This window comes from Musa acuminata, chromosome BXJ3-8 (assembly GCF_036884655.1).
Source record: "Musa acuminata AAA Group cultivar baxijiao chromosome BXJ3-8, Cavendish_Baxijiao_AAA, whole genome shotgun sequence".
NCBI lineage: Eukaryota > Viridiplantae > Streptophyta > Magnoliopsida > Zingiberales > Musaceae > Musa > Musa acuminata.
The window spans coordinates 282865-300016 of record NC_088356.1 but is presented as its reverse complement, the minus strand read 5'-3'; the positions used below and the strand labels follow the sequence as shown (position 1 = coordinate 300016).

General features: G+C 36.5%; 2 protein-coding genes across 2 annotated transcripts; both read left to right on the top strand.

Moving 5' to 3' along the window:
- Nucleotides 1-67: 67 nt before the first annotated feature.
- LOC103994205 (thylakoid lumenal 16.5 kDa protein, chloroplastic) lies at nucleotides 68-4613 on the top strand. The gene is made up of 4 exons (XM_009414536.3): nucleotides 68-470; nucleotides 3614-3753; nucleotides 4078-4150; nucleotides 4244-4613. Exons 1-4 carry the CDS (start codon nucleotides 140-142, stop codon nucleotides 4351-4353), a joined length of 654 nt encoding a protein of 217 aa, XP_009412811.1. The 5' UTR covers nucleotides 68-139; the 3' UTR covers nucleotides 4354-4613.
- A 1748-nt stretch (nucleotides 4614-6361) lies between these two features.
- LOC135646183 (receptor-like cytoplasmic kinase 185) lies at nucleotides 6362-16900 on the top strand. The gene is made up of 5 exons (XM_065165449.1): nucleotides 6362-6749; nucleotides 7400-7596; nucleotides 7790-7979; nucleotides 15228-15619; nucleotides 15866-16900. The coding sequence occupies exons 1-5, from the start codon at nucleotides 6614-6616 to the stop codon at nucleotides 16448-16450; spliced, it is 1500 nt and encodes a 499-aa protein (XP_065021521.1). The 5' UTR covers nucleotides 6362-6613; the 3' UTR covers nucleotides 16451-16900.
- Nucleotides 16901-17152: the final 252 nt, after the last annotated feature.

The window sequence follows — 17152 nt, the reverse complement described above, 5'->3', positions numbered from 1 at the left end:
AATGGTACGCAAGGTGGCCTCCAGCTCGGATTCCCCGTGTCAAGTCGGGATAAGGAATCGATTTGAGTTCTCGCCTTCCACCGACAGCAAGCAGCACATCATCTTCCATCCCATCCCATCCTTCACGGTGTAAGCAGTGATGACTCCGCCACTGCCTCCTCCCCTCGCGAGGCTCATAGCCACATGCCCTCCTTCCACCCTCGCGCTCGCTGCGGTGCGCGCCACTGTTCCCACGACTGCCACGCTCGTCGTGGTGCCACCGCCGTCCAAGCGCGCGTCGGCCACTCTGGGGAGGCGGGAAGGCCTGGCAGCCGCATGCTTCGCCGCCCTCACTCTCTCCCTCGCTAGACCCGCCTCCGCCGCCATACTGGAGGCGGACGACGACGAGGAGCTCTTGGAACGGGTGAAGCAGGATCGGAAGAAAAGACTGCAGAGACAGGGCGTCATCAGCTCCTCCGACAAGGAAAAAGGTCAGCTAATGTTGCCCTAAATTAGGATCAACCCCAAGAAACCAGTTCTTGTTCTTTTAATGCTAACTGTTCAGACCCCCATGTTCATCATGGTAGTTTCTGAACTGATTCTTATTCTACTCTTCTTCTGTGCTTAATTGCCTTTTCCTCCAATGAGATTTTGATTCAGATCATTCTAAAGTTTGGTTTCGTGTATATTTGGTGTAGAATACTATCCAAAGAAAGAGTTTGTATGCATGCTTGTGGTAATTTATTGATTTGTTAGTTGAAAATACTCAAATATACATATAATATCTCGGTTTAGTCTCATATTACAAGTGATTGATAGCTTGAAAACATTTATAAGGATCAGATAAATCTACCATTATCAGATTGGGCTTGAGCATTTTGGATCTTTGGTTCAGACGAAACAAGGTGGGTAGATTAGTTATTGTCTTGAGCTGGGTCGTGACAAATGGTATCAAAGTTGACTTAATATCAGACATGGTGACTGCTAAACTTAATATCAGGCATGGATCATTGGGTCCTTAACAAGGATATGAATCCCTTTAGTGGAGCAGAGCTAGATGACGCTACTATCATAAACTTAGACTTTAAGTATTTTAGATTGGTGATTCAAGTTCAGAAGGTCATTCATCCCATCAAAACATATCGGGACACAAAAATGTAGGATCTAAGTTGATAGAAAGAATAGAAGATAAGAACAATAATTGAAGAAGCTTTATTGTAGAATTGAAGTAGCTTTAGCTTAAATATATTAACATGTTCCATCTCCTATTTATACAGATTAGGAGGAAGGATTTCCCTCAACAGAATAAACAGAATAGAGAGATTTCCTCATATAGTTGAGAAAATCTTATCTTCTATCAAATTGGGGAAATCTTATCTTCCCCCGCAAGATGGTGCTCCTGACAAGGATACAAATCTTGGATCGATGCAAAGAATGGTTTAAAGCGAGAGGCTTCATGAGTAGAGCAAGAGCAGATCGCTATTGTTGCTGCGATTGCTATTGTTGTGAGGGCACAGGCGTTCCCTTCGTTCTCCTTACGTCCGCCCTTCGTTCTCCTTAAGTCGGCACCTTAAGTCCGCCGACTGTTGGCAGATCAGCGAAGACTACCGCGGTGAGAAAGATGAGGATTGGTCGTGGAGCCTCTCAGGAATGTGACTACAGCAACGTTGGTCGCTGGCCGAAGGCAAGGGCGAAGCTTCGCTTTTCTCAGCGGCGTTGGTCGCTGGCCAAAGGCAAAAGCGAAGCTTCGCTTTTCTCAGCGGCGTTGGTCGCTGGCCAAAGGCAAGAGCGAAGCTTCGCTTTTCTCAGCGGCGTTGGTCGCTGGCCAAAGGCAAGAGCGAAGCTTCGCTTTTCTCAGTGCTCTGATACCATGATAAAAAGAATAGAAGATAAGAACAATAATTGAAGAAACTTTATTCTAGAAATGAAATAGCTTTTTCTTGAATATATTAACATGTTCCCTCTCCTATTTATACAGATTAGGAGGAAGGATTTCCCTCAACAGAATAAACAGAATAGAGAGATTTCCTCGTATAGTTGGGAAAATCTTATCTTCTATCAAGTTGGGGAAATCTTATCTTCTATCATGATAAAAAGAATAGAAGATAAGAACAATAATTGAAGAAGCTTTATTGTAGAAATGAAATAGCTTTTGCTTGAATATATTAACATGTTCCCTCTCCTATTTATACAGGGAAGGATTTCCCTCAACAGAATAAACAGAATAGAGAGATTTCCTCATATAGTTGGGGAAATCTTATCTTCTATCAAGTTGGGGTCCGCAAGATGGTGCTCCGATATCAATCTTGGGTCGATGCAAAGAATGGTTTAAAGCGAGAGGCTTTGTGAGCAAAGCAAGAGCAGATCGCTATTATTGGCTGTTGCTGTGAGGGCACAGGCGTTCCCTTCGTTCTCCTTAAGTCCGCCGACTGTTGGCAGATCAGCGAAGACTACCGCGGTGAGGAAGATTGAGGATTGGCCGTGAAACCTCTCAGGAATGTGGCTGCAGCGGCGTTGGTCGCTGGCCGAAGGCAAGGGCGAAGCTTCGCTTTTCTCAGCGGCGTTGGTCGCTAGCCAAAGGCAAGAGCGAAGCTTCGCTTTTCTCACTGCTCTGATACCATGATAGAAAGAATAAAAGATAAGAACAATAATTGAAGAAGCTTTATTGTAGAATTGAAGTAGCTTTAGCTTAAATATATTAACATGTTCTCTCTCCTATTTATACAGATTAGGAGGAAGGATTTCCCTCAACAGAATAAACAGAATAGAGAGATTTCCTCATATAGTTGGGAAAATCTTATCTTCTATCAAATTGGGGAAATCTTATCTTCTATCATAAGTAAATGTAGGGTGTGAATAAATGTTGATCCCACCAATGTGAAGTTAGGGAGAATCAATTTAGGCAGTAAGTCTGACCTAACTGAAGGTTTTGAGTTTTTCAATCAATCTAATTGTGTTTTTCCATAAGATGAAAAACATGGACTGAGTTTTTGAGCAATGCTATAAATGATGCAAGATATCATCTAATTTTTTGCCTTGGTGATAACCCTTGGCCCAATCTTTTACATGCAATGAGTGGCATTCACATCCATGAGCAATGTTTAATAAAATCTTGTCTTGCATCATTGATATGCTTAGAATCAAAAGAATAAAATTTGTTCAAATTGTGTTGAGTTCTTTTCTGATTCTTTCCTGAGCATGTTTTCAAATTCATTGCAACTCTCTCTGTTAATTTTTTCCTTTTGAGGGAAGCTGGATAATGTATGAGGTAGATGAGAAACAATTCATCTCCATTTTTGTTATGATCCAATTAAAGTACTAAATGTTAGATTGACACAGTTCATGCGGGTATCAGAACCTGCTTTACGTTTCATGCAGCGTTAGAATGTGCCATGAAGCCAAATTTAACTTGTTACAACATATGTTACTTGGAATGCTTCTAATCTTTCTTTCTTGGTGAATCCATTAGTTGGCTATCTTGCTTATGAACCATAGAAAATCCATAATTATTTACTTGTCTTCTCTTCATTAGAGACACATCCTTCATAATATTTGCATTCTGCATTTTCTCATGTTAAGTAGGAGCTAGTGGTTACATCTCTTTCTGCCTATTAATTAATGGCACTTATTACAGGTTATCTGCAAGAAGTAATCTACAAGTTAAGCAAAGTGGGCCAAGCTCTTGAGAATGCTGATCTCACTGCAGCAAGTTCTCTTCTAGGGCCAAGCACCAATGCTGACTGGGTTAAAAATGTCAATGCAGCTTTTGCTAAGGTTGCCACTCTATTTATACTTAGCATTATGTATACGAAGCATGGTTTTAAATATGGATTGGTACAACTTGTACCAACTAGTATTTACTGGTTCGAGCAAAGGATTAGTATCGGACCATATACTAGTTGGCATTAATTATTTATTTATTTTGGTTGATACCGATGGTATAGATCGGTATACTGCTCAGTATACAAGCACCGTACCAGTGTTATAAATTATTGAAACCAGTATCGGGTCGAGATTTATTATCTTGATTCTAAATCTTTTTTTCAAAATTTCACCATTATGATTGCTTTAATGCTGTCATTTTTATTGGTTTGGCAGCTAAGCACTAGCCCTGAAGAGAAAACTGAGGTGGACAACTTCAATTCTTCTTTAACTTCCTTGTTTACATCAGGTATGAAGTTTATGCAACAGTAGACCAACTTGTGTCCAAATGCTTATCTTCATGTGCCACTTGTACCTCTCTACATATACTCTCTTCTTGCAGTTGGTGATCGTGACATTGAGTCTTCCAAATTGGCATTTGTATCATCTGCAAGTGCATTGGAGAAATGGGTAGGATTTGCTGGCTTAGTTGGCCAGCTGAAAGGCCTCTAAGTGAATGGAGCCATTCAGCATAAAATGCTACATTTCGTTTCTTCTCTATTCTTTCTTGTACTAATGTTGGATTTTTTTTTTTTGGTGTTTCTATTTTTGGTTGCCCTGAGTTGATTGACTTACTAAGTTTCTTTTTCGGTATTTTGTCTATGAAGCAGCTATCTCTCCTTGTGAGTTCATAGTTAGTACAGCTTAGTTATGGCATCTAAGTTAAGCCAATGTACAATATCTCTGGTTTAAAGCATTATGTTCTTTGTGCCTTTGTTTTGCAGTGAAAATGATAGCAAATAAATGTGAGAATATTGGCTTCCATAATCTCATTGTTCTTTTAAACTTTGCAATGAATCGGGATTTAATCCCATAAGAAATTCAAAGGGATCAAAGAAGAAACAATGTAGCTATTTTTTATCATTTGTATAATAGAAAGATGTATAATTGTTTGAATACATTTTTTGGTCATAGTTGGGAGTGAAATCTGAGTGTGTGTGTGTGTGTGTGTGTATTTATATATATACAAAACTAAAAAGTGGACCAATATTTTATAAATCAAAACTAAAAAGGTTTCTTCTTTATACTATCACGTGTATAAAATTTATTCGAAATATGTGAATGTATTATTAACGAAAGATGAGAGAGCCACTCCCCTCTGGAGAAACCAAAATGCTTAATGACTCCTGCAAGTTTGATGAACCAGTTACAATATTTCTGAATGTAGTTATAATATTTTTTATTTAGAGTATTTTGAATAGAGTGATGGTGTCTTTGATTACTGAACCAAAAACATTATAACTAGATAATGTATTATTATTTCTTTATAATAAAATGATTATAAAATATTATTTTTAAAAAAATTAAAAAAAAAGAATTTTTATCATGATTTATTTTGAAATATATAAAAGCCTTCATAATTTTCATCCAAAATCATTTGAATTCTTATTTTAATAGTTTTATAATACCTTAAAACCTATAGTAAAGTTGATATTTATTGTTAGGAAAAACTTCAAATAAGTAACACCGAGTTATAATATTTTGATTCAATGACGAAAATATTATAAATCTATTAAAGACATTCTAATTAAGAACAGTTTTAATTATTTTTAAATATATAATAAAAAATTATAATAATTTCTAAAAAAAATAAACCCTTAAGTTAAGTTTATTCAAAAATATAAACTTCTCATGCTTTATTTGGAAATATGTCAAAATATTTTTAATTTTCACTTAAAATCACTTAAGAACTCCAAAATAAAATATTTTATGCAACTTTAATAAATGTAATAAGATTGAGTTAATTAAGATTCAGCTTCAATGTTTTTTTAATACGTTAACAAGGAAATTGTGTGTTTTAGTTCAATAACAAAAACAAAAAGAAAACTATAATCTTATCAAAAAATATAGACTCGGTTGAAAAAGAAATTATAACGGGAAAAACATAAAAAACAAAATTAAAATTGTTAGTTGTTAGCCAAGATATTTTTTTGTTATTTATAAAATAAAAGCTCAATTTAGATATTTTTGGAAATAAGGGGTACTATCTACCTATCCCCCACAAACATTCAAACTTGGGCTTTTCCCTAAAAATCACCCAAAGTTAGTTCCTAAATTTAAATTTAAATATTTTTAAAAAATATTTTAATTAAAAAGAATAACAATTTAAATTTAAATTTAAATTTAAATATTTAAAATATATATTCTAATTAAAAAGAATAACTTGCCGGTACTTATCTCACCAAAAGTTGCAATATGATGCCGAAACCCTTCCCAAAAATGAAATCAGAATTTTAATGTCTCGTTAATTGCTCAATTACTTTTTCATAGGGAAAAAATAATACCTCACTCGTTGATTTTGTTACCTGCCGCTTTACCGTCTCCAACGAATGCGCTTCTGTGGGGGCCATATATAACTATGTGAAAGGGTAAGAATAGGGTCGTCACACGATTTTGTCGAAAAAGAAATTTTACCCACAATCCTCTCTTACCATATGCGGTACTGTCCGTTTCCTCGAGTCACAGAAGCTGCTGATCTCTCTCTCTCTCTCTCTCTCTCTCTCTCTCACGCACGATTTAACCCCAGACTTCTACGTATGGTTCCGCCCCTCTTCTCTGAGTTCTATTCCATTTGTATCGAAAAAGCACAAATTGTTTTGATCCGATCTGGTGCACCGCCGGCGAGACTTCGTGTAGCTGGGGTCGCGATCGATCGGAGAATCGAGGAGGAGCTGTAATCTGTGGATTTTTCTTGGTACTTCTGACTTATTAGATGGGTTGCTTTCCGTGTTTTGGATCGGCCAGTCAGAGGGAAGAGGAGGAAGTGAAGAAGAAGAATGAGGGTAAAGCGGGTGGGGCTTACCATAAGGATTCTTCCGCCGCCACGGCGTCTAATCATGGCAGTATTGGTAAGAAAGTCCCAACTTTGATGCTAAAAATTGGTATTTTGTGCGAACATGTGGATCCTATGGGATCGCTTTGCTTCTTTGGAGGGAGTATTTTGTTTATTTAGTTTTTGATCTTTTTATTTTGTCTGATCTGTGGGCATTGGGACACTTATCGATCTCTTTTGGATAAGTGTCAATTGAATACTGTATGAGAAATAGAATAGAAAAATAATGATTTTTGGAACTACTTGTGGTGTTCCTGATAGAAAATCTTTCAGAATTTGGGAATCAGACTCCTGCATTTAGGAATATAATTTTTTTGTCATATGCATGAATTTCTCCTTCGCAAGTGAGAAAGATGTATTTTTTTTTCTTTGAAATAAATTTGCGTGTCTGTTTTGTCATTAAACAATTTGGATTTGTTATGACGAATTGGAAGCTAATGCATGAAATTCACCATGCCTCTGTGATACTATGGTCTGATCAATGTCATTGACCAATTAGTCGTTTTTGGATTGAACAAACTTTACTCATAATTATGGAATTCAAAAAGTTGTCCTTCACTTGACGTGTCTAACTATGCCTTCAAAGTTAATATCACATGGTTATTAAATTCTGGAAGCAGAATATCTAGTTTCTTGTTCACCCTCGTTGATTTCTTGTGGTGCTAGATAAATCGAAGTCGCGGATGGGTTCAGACACCAGTAAAAAAGCATCAACTCCCAAAGAATGCAATGCTGATCATATTGCAGCAAAGACGTTCACTTTCCGTGAACTTGCTGCTGCCACTCAGAACTTTAGACAAGATTGCCTTTTGGGTGAAGGTGGTTTTGGCCGTGTATATAAAGGAAGGTTGGAAAATGGACAGGTTGGTTTCTTTATGTTTCAGTGTCGATTTATCGGTGTTTTCTTTGCGTGTTTTACCTATCAACAATGGTCTTCATCACTTTTGTGAAACTGATCTAAAATAAAAAAAATACGTTCAATTATCAGCTAAATTTTGTTTATGCATTATAGAGTATAAAAGCCATTGAGCTTATTGCGGACACAAATCTTTGCAGGTTGTTGCTGTTAAGCAACTTGACAGAAATGGCCTTCAGGGGAACAGAGAATTTCTGGTTGAAGTCCTCATGCTTAGCCTCCTACATCACCCTCATCTTGTCAATCTGATCGGTTATTGTGCTGATGGTGATCAACGATTGCTTGTCTATGAGTTCATGCCATTGGGATCATTAGAAGATCATTTGCATGGTTAGAGATTTCTTTGTTGTCTTATACTTCTGATTTGGTTATTTTGATCTTATTTTTTCTTAATTCCTATGGTTGCAATTCGGTTAGATATACAAACCGATATTAACTAGTTATAAATGATAAGGATGATTTATAAAATAGTTATTAGTTCATTATTAGTCATGATCTATTAGGATCCATCTGCTTTTTTTTACTTGCATAAATGCTTAAAAGTGTAGGGTGCTATGAGTACGCTAAATTTAGTCTTGCATAGTTCCAAGTTACACTAGCCTTTGGAAATTCTAAACTTCTGTTGAAATTATTATGCAAATACATACCCGACTCTTTTTGTTGTGTTTGGATAGGTTAAACTAGATTGTAATGTTTATGGTTTCCGATTTTCTTTTAAATGCCATTTGTTTTTCCCATGTTCCTTTTGTCTACTTTTTACCATTCTTTTTAGTCTCATCCCAACTCCATCCAAGGTTGGTCTTATATCTAGATCAGATGATATGCCCATGGCAACAAACTATCCCACCCCCTAAGTTTGTAATAAAGAGGAATGACTAATTTTTGAGCTAAGGCACACGCCTAAGGCGATTTTCCATCATGACATGGGTGTTGATGGGCATGCCACATCCAGCATCAGTAATAGTATATAGACTAGGAGAAATGCATCTATGTACCACGGGCTTCATTGTAGTATAACAATCAGGAGTAAGCACATTAGTGGGAAGTTAGAAACAATTGTGACTTGTACCTTCTGATTCACCTTTTTTTTTCTTTTTTTTTCAGGCATTTGCTTTGGAGTTGTTAACATTTTACATGACTTGCATTGACTAATAAGAAACAACAAATACAAGGTTGTTGTGGAGGGATACTAGGACTCTTTAGAAAGGAATTAAATGATGTCCTCTTCATGTAGACTTGAGTACCAATAACTTCTGCCATTGCTTGTGAGTAGTCCTATGATTTTACATGGGTGCATATGCCAGAGCTGGATTTTTGAAGTTGCCCATAATGGATCTAGAAACCAATATCCAGCAACAAATTTACCAAACCAAACCCCATGTATTTGTTCTTTTACCAAACCAGTCCTATTTTATTGTCTTGCCTAAGCTTTTAGTTTAGATTTGTTCTTTTAGCTTGCAAAAAATTCATGCACCACTTAGAACTTACTACTTTTTTGGTAAGAACTTATCAATGATGAATAGTGCTTGCATTAATTCTTAGAGAAGTCATAGTCCAAATAGGAGACAATAGAAGAAAATAACAGTGGTTCACAAGAAATTGCATTGCAAGAAGATTTCAATGGAGATGAATGAATTTAATTTGGCTACGAATAAAGTAACAGATTGCAAAATTTTCTAACAAATGATTTTATGAAAGTAGGATTCACTAGGATAAGTATATGAGAAGAGCAACATATTAGATGATATAGATAGAGAAAAGGCTCCTGGAATTATTCTTGTGGACGAAGGCCTTATACCTTCCGAAGTCTCATATATGAACGATGAACACATTTTAGTGAGGAATAACTTTCTTTTATTAGTTTAAACTTCATTTACAACACCATCTTTTGCTTAGAACCCTGTCACCTTTAAATAGAACCAACTACATGAAGGAAAAGCAAAATTAAAGTTACCTAAATAAAGCTTATTCTTGAGTTTATGACAAACAACACTTAGTTCATACTGAAAAAAAGATACACTTCCAGGTTTGTTTGAAAAATAATATTTCGTTTTTACATAATTTTTTATTGGCATTGACTTCTTTCTTTAAAACTCAATGCAGCTTATAATTCTTTTTTTTAAATTTATAGATAATTTCCCTTTTTATTTGTTGATTAACTTTGGTAGAACATGTAGAGACATTACATTTGCTAATACCCTGATTTAAAGAATATTCCAAAGAAATAAGAATAGGATTATTGAAAATGAATAATAAGTTTAATGTTTGTATCTATAAACTCATCAGATATTCTAAGGGATTCAATTGACCTTTTATCTTTCTATGCCTAGTATATAATAAAAAAGCACCATGGTCTCCAACAATATCTTAGGCTTAAAAATAATCATATTTTGGTGAATGGATGCTACAACAATTATCATAATGTTTTGAGTTGAGTTGCTACAAACCCTTACTGATCAAAGTTCAATTTCAATATGATTGTCCTTTCCATTTGATAAAAACTTATTCTTATGCATTACTGTCAGCAGTAACCTATTGTTCATTCAAGATATTTTCTACTTTCTGTTATTTCATGTGATGGTAAACATAAGGAAATAAAGGATGTGAAAGGGAAGGAATTGGTAAGGAAAAAAAAGATGGTTACACCGTCAGTTGTAGTCCTTTTTATCATGTCAAGCCCTTTATGTTGATGATACAATTGATGCCACAATCCAATGGAAGATCATGTTTACAAACGTTATAGTGTATTTTCCATATTAGCCTATATGAACGAAAATCTCTAGCGTGTGACTTATTTAAGGTCTCTTATGAAAATCTGCCAATTTGGATTCTCTTTTATCATATGATGGTAAATATAAGGAAATAAAGGATGTGGAAGTGATGGAATGGGTGTAGAGGGTTGTTATAGGAAAGCTGGTTGGAATATCATATCATAGCCCATTTCATGATGTGAGGCCCTCGTGGTTAATGGAACAGCTGATGCCACAATTCAGTGAAAGATCAAGTTTGTAAATATTAGAGCTGATTTTCCATATGGATCCTATATGAACCATAACTTTTGGCATGGAGCTTTAAGGTCCCTCATGAAAATCTCTCAATTTGGACCCACATTACCATATTGTCTTTAATCAAGTTACATGCAATGAACATCTATACAACTGAAAATTTCTCAATTTGTCAACATATAAATAATGTAGATTTCTATCAAATGATTCAACGGGTTTATGAGATGTAGATCATGAGAAAGTGAGAAGAAACAACGTATAACAGGTCTCTATGTTCCTAGGAAACTAAATACAACTATTAAAATAAATACCTTAAATAAGGAAAATTTTGAATTCTTTTATAGTCCCTCACAAAAAAAATTCCAACAGTACATATACCATGTGGTTAATGAGATGCCATCAAAAGACTTGAACCATCCATTTGAAGGGAACAAAACTAGAATCAATTATTGAACTATGTTTCTTTGACTCGGATGATAGTAACTTGCAATTGTGGAATACATTGTTGATGGTTTCTGCAATGATTATTGTGTGTGAGTATCTTCATTTACGAGATATTCTAAGGATTGTTTAGATCCCTAGCTAGAGTTGTTTATGGATTATGCTTATATATAGCATACTTTGTTAGGGATATTCATAGAGTCATGTCTTATAAAAAAAAAATTATCTTGGGTTTTTCTTTTCCATAAATTATTAGGGATATTGCATACATTATTAGGGATATCTATGCTCTCTTTATAACTATGTAGATGAGACCGATCATGATAAGGATGGGATTGGAGTGATATTCGTCCTATATAATTGTATTAAAGTGTTCACTAGTGTGATTCTTAATTAACCAATCAGTTTGTTATTCCTCAAAAAGGATCACCTATCATAGAGATTAGGTTCTCAGAACTGGAATACCTACTGTAGGCTAATTTTCATCCTCTCAATGACATTAGGACAATAATCTTATATGAGTCTTAGACATATATGTGATTATAAGTAGACAACATGTCCCCAATTCTAATTTGACATGTTGAAATTATGATTTCATGAACATACAAATAATCATTTCATGTCGTGAAGATTTTAGTATATTGAGAAAATTTTGCTAGTTATCACACATTTGCATGACATTTTCATGAACTTTCCAATAATGATTTGAAAAGCGTTAGGCGCCAAGGTTCGAAAATGCCCGAGGCGCTAATTGCTCGCCTAGGTACCGACTCAAGAGAAGCGAGACGCTTTGAAATATTAAAATATAAAAATATAAAATATAATTAATAAATAGAGATTAGCAGTGTTAAAGTCTAAATAGGGACTATTATATGATAACAATAGTTAAAAATCTGTTGTTAGCAATATTTAATCTACTGTTACCAGTAGTTAGAGGGGAGAAAAGAGTCACTGATGGTGGAAAGTGGGGAAGGAGAGGGTGACGGTGACGAAGGAACTTTCGGAGGACGATGGCCACGACGGAGGAAGCTGCGGATGACAGTAGTAACAACAGTGGATGAAGCTGCGAATTGCAATAGCAGTGGTGGAGGAAGCTTCGGAGGACAGCTGCGGCAGTGGAGGAAGCTGCGGACGACAGTAGCAGGGACAAAGAAAGCTTTAGATGGTGATAGCTGCGATGGCAAAAGTTGTGGATAATGACATCATGGGCAAAGGAAACTTCAGATGCATCCATTGATGGCAGAGGAAGCTACGGTCCTCTCCCTCGATGGTGGAAGGAGCTACACACGGAAGCAACGACAGCGGAGGGAACTGCACACGGAAGCTAGACCTTCAGACCCGTCCGTTGACAGTAGAGGAAGCGTCAGTCTTGTTCATTGACGACGGAGGCAGCAGTAGAGGAAGCGACGATGGCGAAGGCAGTGGCTGCGCACGAAGTAGGGTTTATGGCTTAGGGTCGCGCGGGGGGCAGGGTTTGTGTGCGCATGTTTAGTAACATTATATAGCTTAGTTGGTTCAATAGAACCAGTGAAGCTAATGTTCAACCGAATGCTTCGTTTCAATCGGGCGCTCGCCCGAGGCACTTGGCGCTTGGGTTCACGCGAGTGCCCAAGCGGTGCTTCACTGATTATGACTTTTATAATGTAGCAGTGCTCTTAAGATGCCTACTGGTATCATGACGTAAGAGGACACTAACATGGCAAAATATTAGAGAGCAAGATGCTTTAGCATTTATTTCCAATACATTATTCTAATTCTGCAGTAATAGGTCAATGACTTGTGGTCCTTGATTATTGTAATTTTTTATTGCATTCACCATCAAGCTAAATTAGTTTGAACATTTAGTGTATGATTCAGTAACATAATTGTTATCATGATCTTCAACAATAAATCAGAAAAGGTAACCATATCAAATGTACAACTTAAGTTAAAAGATAAATGCTATCAAGCTCTTGAGTAATAAATTAGCACATAAAATGCATTATAAAAGGTGTACCCAATGCACGAGGATCTCACCAATGCGGGTCTTGGGGGGTCAATTTATGCAGTATGAAAGAATTTTCAAGCGATATACATGGACACTTCTGTCTCTTTGTTAACACGAACGTGCTTAACATCATATTAAATTGAGAATTAGATTAAAGAAAGCAAAAGGAGCACATTCATATCATCCTATGGAATCTAAGCAGAACTAAACTAAGTCTTCATAATATCGTATGAAACCTAAGCTGAACTAAACTTTGCTTACAGTAGTTTCATGCTCTTAGTACAAGTTATATTTCGATAGGATCATCCTATTGAAATAAAGTGTATGCTGCATGTCATGCCATGTACCATCTTGCAGGGCATTATATGTGAGCATCAATTTGATCACAGCTAACTATTATAATATACATGGACTGATTTGTTGACCAGGATTGGAAGCGAAGTTTGGGTATTCCAGATTTGTATGATACTTTTGCAATTTCAATCTCCATTCTGCGGTTTTCCCATTTGAGGTGGGCTTTCTATAATTTTGGACATTCTTGTTCATATATGATATTTTCTCCTAGACAAATGTTTGATCCCATAAAAACATGTCAGCTGTCTTTTCTTGAATGAAAATGCATAAATCAATCAATTTCCCTCTAAAGATAGTCACATAGATCACATGCATCACCAAAGATGATCGCATGTATTTAATGAATCAATCAAGGACTCATTGCCAGCAGTCGCACTGGTTTATAGTTATCAAACATAATATCTATGATTATTCATGTGTTTAAAAATATTTTGAATCCACATTCTTAGAACAATTTCATCTTTAGTATCCATTCATTTATATGTAAGCACAACTATCAGTTGATTGTTGGAATAGATTTTCTCAAAAGGAAACTAGGTCATTTAGTCATTGAGAATAAGCTACATACCAGTTAGACTGATACATGATTAGACAAGGTACTCTTTAACTCTGAGCTGTTATGTAATCGCTGTAAATAAATGTGGTGCTTATATTAGTGCAAGAATGAATTTAAATTGAGCCTCATTGTAAGCAGTTTGTATGTTGTATTTAACTTGAAATTCTTTGCCAGAAGAGAAAATTTTGCCTTCTGATCTAGACAAAGTTTGTCAAAAGACAGCTCAACAGACCATGACCTAATCATTAGTGTTCTGGATCTGTTGTATTTGGAAGATTCAGCCATGGTCGTTCTTTAAATGCTAGCTATTGTTGGAGTTTGGATGCATGGCATATGTTTTTTTCAAAGGTTGCTTGACTTTTTTACTGGGATCAGGCTATTATATCTGGAAGTAGTTGCATATATAATCCATGAAACTTGTTGATGGACGCTCCTTAAATCTTCATCTATATAAATTTTCATCAATGTATGAAAGATACTCCATAAATCTTGTTGAGATTCATGTTTTTCTCAAAAAGTCTCTACATCAGGTTAATGTTGTAGATACTACGAGAGCTCATTTGGTGGATGTCCTCCATGCTGCTGTTTGTCACAGAAACATGATATTCTTGGGGAACATATCACTGGAGAAGAAATAGGTCATAGTTGATTCAATTGGGTCACAGTATTGACTCAATATACTTTAGCAATTGGATCATACTAGACTCAATATCTTTGGCAATCCTCCTTGGCAATTCATGATGAGACAAAAACGGATGGTCCAAAACAATGCACTCCTCTCAATATTCCATTACTAATTCTGGTCACCTGGGTCACAAATTAACTGTGATTGCTTCTCTCACTAATTCATTATGAGACATTCCATTTATTAATTAAAACAAGGATTCATGGTTCAAAGAGGCTGAATTTCAACAGAAACCCCTTCTTTTGCTTCCATTCTATTCTGTAGTGCTTTCATCTGAATTGATGTCATTCTGAAAATTAAACAAAATTCTTGTATTTATTTTGTTGTGAGATTGGTTGATGTTTAGTTTAAGAATTTCATTATGAACAAGGGTAGTTGCAAATGCTCTCAAGGTCGTTTATCAGTGTCTTTCATTAGTTTTGGAAAATTAACCCTTTGACATGCCTCTTTTTCTTTCCAACCTGGAGTAAAGCAAATTACCTTAAGGCTTTTGTGGAGTTTCGTATGAGTTGACTTGATTGTAAATTGATTTCTATTTGGTTTTCAATAGATATCCCAGCTGACAAGGAGCCACTAGACTGGAACACGCGGATGAAGATAGCAGCTGGTGCAGCTAAAGGCTTGGAATACCTTCATGATAAGGCGAACCCTCCAGTTATTTACCGTGACTTCAAATCATCGAACATACTTCTTGGTGAAGGTTATCATCCAAAGTTGTCAGATTTTGGGCTTGCAAAACTTGGTCCAGTTGGTGATAAGACTCATGTTTCAACAAGAGTGATGGGCACATATGGTTACTGTGCTCCCGAGTATGCTATGACAGGGCAGTTAACTGTGAAATCTGATGTTTATAGTTTTGGTGTTGTCTTTCTCGAACTGATTACTGGGCGTAAAGCAATTGACAACACACGACCTGCTGGAGAACAAAATCTAGTTGCATGGGTATGTTGTTCTTTTTCTTTTTTTGAACTGCTCCGTCCTATCTCTTCTGGCTTAGTTGTAGGATTCAAGTGAAGGTGCACCATTTACTAGTATGATGATTCAAAGTCTTGATCCCAGCTCTAGATTCCAAAATTAAATATTACATTTTGGGAATATAAAAGTAAAAAAAACTAGGTTATATGTTGACCTTTCAAATATCAGTTCAGATTTTGCTTAAAATTATGATCCTGTGAATCTCATGTACAGGCTCGTCCGTTATTTAAAGATCGAAGAAAGTTCCCTCAGATGGCTGATCCGTTGCTACAAGGCCATTATCCTGCAAGAGGCTTATATCAGGCATTGGCTGTTGCAGCAATGTGCTTGCAGGAGCAAGCAGCTACTCGTCCACTCATAGGGGATGTTGTGACAGCACTTTCATATTTAGCTTCACAAACTTATGATCCGAATTCAGCTACTGGTCAGAGTACTAGGTTTGGCCCATCTACCCCAAGATCGAGAAGTGGAAAGGACCATCAACATGCTGTCCATTCACCACAGCGAAATTCTCCAGATCTCAGGCAAAGGGATCCAGTGAAGGGACTAAGCAAAGGTGCAAAAGTTGGCAGAGGTGGTTCTGGTTGCGGATCCGGGCAGAAGTGGGGCTTGGAGGAGTCTGAGACACAAGAGTCTCAGATGGATAGCCCAGTCCACATTGACGGAGCAAGAGACTCCCCGAAGAACCGTGATCTTGTCAGAGAGCATGCTGTTGCAGAGGCCAAATTATGGGGTGAGAAATGGAGAGAGAGACAGCGGAGAAATGCACCAGATAGCTTCGAAAGTACACACGAGTAGAGGTCCTTCCAGATCCATTCATTTGGATGGTACTTTTGCATGTTTTGCCTTCATGTAAAGGAGGATGTAGGTTGGAATTCAACAACTGGTCAGTAGGCACGACATCGCAGCTTTCACGGTACCATTATTCTTTGTGAATAATCCAACTTTTGTGGTGTCACCGCTCACTTCTCAAACTGCCGTGGACTGTGGTATCTTTTCATGCAAGGTTATGTGTCTCGCGGAGGCCTTGTCATTCGACATTGAAGCTCAAAGAAAGATAAAAGAAGAAAAAGGTCCAAAAAGTGTTAAAAGTGTTGCATTTCAGAATGCATACATGCAATGTAGCACGGGCCATTACTATGTCGTTGAATTGGTGCATATTCGATGTAGGGCCTTTATTGGTCTAAAATACATGAAAATTTCATTAGTTTTTTGTCCATAAAATATATATATGAGTTTGCTTTTGGATATCTCTTTGATATGCCTATTCCTCGTAGGCATCTTTCCTTGTATTTTTGTCATGCATTTGGAAACATAAGAGAGCTGCTGCACTTGGCCCTGCCAATAATTTAGCAGACTCTTGCTCACTGGGATGTGTGATTATTATGTATCTCATGAAGTCTGTTTCCATTGTTCATGAGCGAGTATATCAAACATGCATCAACGTTTTTTGCTGCTTATTATCTGACCATCTAATTCAGTCTACCAAAGTGAGAAAAT

Coding starts and splice junctions, on each gene's coding strand:
- LOC103994205 (XM_009414536.3), top strand. CDS start 140: ATGACTCCGCCACTGCCTCCTCCCCTCGCGAGGCTCATAGCCACATGC. Junction 471..3,613: donor CTCCTCCGACAAGGAAAAAG/GTCAGCTAATGT, acceptor CACTTATTACAG/GTTATCTGCAAGAAGTAATC. Junction 3,754..4,077: donor TCAATGCAGCTTTTGCTAAG/GTTGCCACTCTA, acceptor TTGGTTTGGCAG/CTAAGCACTAGCCCTGAAGA.
- LOC135646183 (XM_065165449.1), top strand. CDS start 6,614: ATGGGTTGCTTTCCGTGTTTTGGATCGGCCAGTCAGAGGGAAGAGGAG. Junction 6,750..7,399: donor GTCTAATCATGGCAGTATTG/GTAAGAAAGTCC, acceptor TTGTGGTGCTAG/ATAAATCGAAGTCGCGGATG. Junction 7,980..15,227: donor ATTAGAAGATCATTTGCATG/GTTAGAGATTTC, acceptor GGTTTTCAATAG/ATATCCCAGCTGACAAGGAG.